The sequence below is a fragment of the Anoplophora glabripennis genome, unplaced genomic scaffold, assembly GCF_000390285.2.
Source record: "Anoplophora glabripennis isolate ALB-LARVAE unplaced genomic scaffold, Agla_2.0 scaffold1500, whole genome shotgun sequence".
In the NCBI taxonomy this organism is placed as follows: Eukaryota; Metazoa; Arthropoda; class Insecta; order Coleoptera; family Cerambycidae; genus Anoplophora; species Anoplophora glabripennis.
The window spans coordinates 41,678-45,287 of NW_019417581.1; the positions used below are offsets into that span (position 1 = coordinate 41,678).

At 36.5% G+C, this 3,610-nt stretch overlaps 1 protein-coding gene across 2 annotated transcripts in view; it reads left to right on the plus strand.

Annotated features, from left to right (window-relative positions):
* The window catches only part of LOC108915820 (bifunctional methylenetetrahydrofolate dehydrogenase/cyclohydrolase, mitochondrial), a 39,104-nt gene extending 35,801 nt beyond the window's left edge, over positions 1-3,303 (plus strand). For both annotated transcript variants that reach the window (XM_018721960.2, XM_018721959.1), the window contains exon 6: positions 3,008-3,303. In XM_018721960.2, the coding sequence (XP_018577476.1) occupies positions 3,008-3,135 (128 nt within the window). In that variant the 3' untranslated portion in view covers positions 3,136-3,303. The remainder of the gene's footprint in view (positions 1-3,007) is intronic.
* The last annotated feature ends 307 nt before the right edge of the window (positions 3,304-3,610 follow it).

The following is a 3,610-nucleotide window of genomic DNA, read 5'->3' on the forward strand; positions in this document are numbered from 1 at the left end:
AGTGTTCCACATAATGTTGGTAAAGATATGGGTTTGGTTTTTAATAAAACTATATAGCTTAAAACTTACACATCATATTCCCAGTATAATATAATAACAAATAGAAAACTCTTGAGCACTAAATAATTATAAACACAATTCTTGCAATACTATAATTTTCAATTTTCAGAGGATAACCAAAGAAACCAAAGATAACGAAAGCCAAACTTCAAATACGTGCAAAGTGCAAACTGCATTACCAACCAACCCAAAATGACAGGGTTAGCATTCTCTGCGACATCTTTTATTTTGGAAGCTAACTAACGTGTGACGCCGCCATGACAGTTTCATTATTCATATGTTAGATTTCATTCTACGTTAGTACTATATTTTCTATGAACAGGACTAACTCTGCAGTACAATTGCCTCGTCAGGTCTCTTGTCGCCTCAAGAGACTTGCGCATTGAATATGCGCGGAACCTAACTTACTGCAGCGGTCTTCGGACTGGACTGGTGTTGACGGCGGCTGGAGATGAACTAATTTTCAAATTCAGTTTATTTCCTAAGTCCCTCGTCTCGGATTGGCGGCTGCGCAGTTCGTCTAAACTGGACTTTGTAGAATTCTCACCTATTTCCAGTGGTGATGTATCTCCGGGCGGGGTGACTGACGGCTCGTGGTAGACTAATCCTTTGAATGCAGCTTGTTTGCTGTATTTGTACGGCGAATCCTGGCGGCTGCGCAGTTTCCTCAGGCTATACTTAGTGAAATCTCACCAATTTCTACTGGTGACGTAGCTCTGGCTGGAACGGCTGATAGCTTGACTGGACTCTACGATGCCTCGTGGTGAAATGAATCTTCGACGCGGCATAATTTCTAGGTCCTGGTGACGTTTCGGCAGCGACTACGTAGTTCTTCTAAGAGGGACTTGTATAATTCTTACTCATGCGGTTTTGACGTATCGCTGGCTGAACTGCTGGTAGGCTCGGGATGACTGGTCCCTACGATGGCTGGCGGCAGACTATGGAGCGCGGTGCGAGTTAGCAGGCCATCGGCTTGGCGCCACACGATGCCGCACAATGGGAAATATTGAACAAAATTCTCGCCACTCGCCAATTTTCATCGTCTCGTTTTTCCTATACTGAACATCGGGTATTTAAAAATGTTTTCTTCGACATTGAGGTTGGGGCGCTCCCTAAGCATTAAAAAAACGGGTTTTTCGAAAAAACCTCACCGGGATATGAAAATTCAAATTACCACGAGATTATTAAAAAAAAAATCACGACGAGACGATGAAAATTTTGTTCAATTTTTCCCACTGTGTGCCGGGTTAAATTCAGGCGGCGTTTGAAATGCCAAAAATAATGCCGGTACGGTAAACTACATTTATTAATATAATTAAATAAAAAGAACACAAATGTGGGGTGTCGGAAAATCACTTCGTTACAATAGGTGTTCAAAATGCTTATCATTTGCCTCAATACATGCCCTCTAGCGTGTTCAAATATTTAATTATATGTGCTGGAGCACATGTAGGTCTTATGCGACGTATTAATTGTTCCTCTGAATTTATTTGGACTCCATACACATAATTTTTAATTATGCTCTATATAGAGAAGTCCAGGGGGGGTAAGATCTGGTGCTCTCACTGCCCATGGGATAGGGCCCTGTTTGCCGATCCATCTGTTGATATTTATCCAGTTTTCAACTACCCTATCAGAATGAGCAGAAGCCCCATCTAATTGCAACCACATATTCCTCCTTAAGGCTGTAACCTAAGGGGTTATTTCTCTGTCTATCTATCGTATGACCAGTATCATAACGAGTCTGGATTTCACAAGAGTTTACTGTTTAATTCTCGAAAGGGAGTTTATAATTATCATTATACTTTAATTAATACGTGGGAACTTAGAAATGTTGGTATGTTCAGAGAATGAATTTCAGGCACTTACCCTTTATTGCTTACGTAGAATGTAATTCCTATACAGGGTGACACAGAAGTTGGAAGAAACAAAAAGAAATACAAAACTTCCAGGAAGAGTTTTAATAACAATAAACAAAACAAACAAAATAGCAACACAACGGCTCGAACAACATTATTAGTTAATTTATTGACACGCGACAGCGTACCGAGATTCAGGGAATGATGCGTGCTTCATAGCAAAATTTGGAAAAACTTTATCCACTATTAAATTTAATTAATTAGCCCGAGACTCTAAAGTTAATTAGACTGCTCAATGTGAAACTCAAGGAAGAACTGCTTTTCTTGCAGATCTTTCTCGAATTCGACCTCCCAGACGCAACAGATGACTGTCACATGGCCTCGACTCTAAGCGAACTTGTTAAAATATTGGTAAATTTCTCCGAAGGACGACGCTACCTACTTGAAAGCCCTCAACTTTCGATAATTTGTGTTGACTGAAATATTTTACTTTTTGGCCCATCCGTTCCCAGAACTAATAAATAAATTATTACGCGTCACGGCTTTTGTTACAAGGCTAAAGGTCTAGCATCAAATAAAAATCTTGCTGAAGAAATGGAAGAAATCCTAAAGATGCTACTTTATTTTTAATTTAAATTAGTTAAAACTAGCCGAAATATTTCTAATAGGGATTTAAAAAATTCATTAGCGCACAGTATATGGCTAATTTGAAAGGAAAAAGAGACTTTTTGTTTTCATTGGCATGATTTTTCAGAAAATATAATAAATTTTTATTTTGCATATGACCGTAATGAGTTTACCATATCTCCGCCAGTGGTTGCGCAAAAATCTTGATATAACAGTATTTTATGGAAACTTGACCCAATATAAGGTACACCAAATTTAATTCAAATACTTCTATTATTTTAGAAGATATTTACAATAACTTTTTTTTTAACTATTAACACACTTATCTCGAAAACGGTTGAGTTTTCGAAATAAGTACCATTATTTTTCGTCGTACTATCTGCTCCCAAAATCTCATAGATTAAAACTGAGACACCCTGTAGATTAAACATCCATTAATTTGTTTCTTTTAAATTTTCCAGATGTACGTAAAATTGCAGGGTACATTACACCAGTTCCAGGAGGGGTTGGGCCGATGACTGTAGCAATGTTAATGGCAAACACATTTAAAGCTGCAAAAAAATTAGGAAATATAGAAAATATTTGTTGATTTTTTATTTAAACAAAATTAAATATATTTATATACATTTTAATCTATTGCATATGTAAGATATATTAAAACAAATTTAATCTTATTGTTTTTGTTGCATTTGAAAGATGTGTACAATGTGAACGTTTAGAATGGAAAACAAATAAAATACGCCCTGTATAATTTTCACCATTGTTTCGATTATGACGTCATTAGTTAATTTCTGTGTCATCAGGATGACATTTTTTTAAAACATTTACAAAAAACATTCTTGAAAATGGCAATATGCAACACTATGACTTTAATGTTAATAGTTTTCGAGATAAAAGGCTTCAAATTTTGGAAATACAAATTTTTCAATTCCTTGATCTTATTCATGTAGGTAGCCGTGCATGTTGATAGTTTCGTAAATTATTTTACCTACGACCACTACTGTAAATACTTAAAAACACACCGTCTGCGATCAATGTAAGATTCCTATTACGTATGGTAAAAA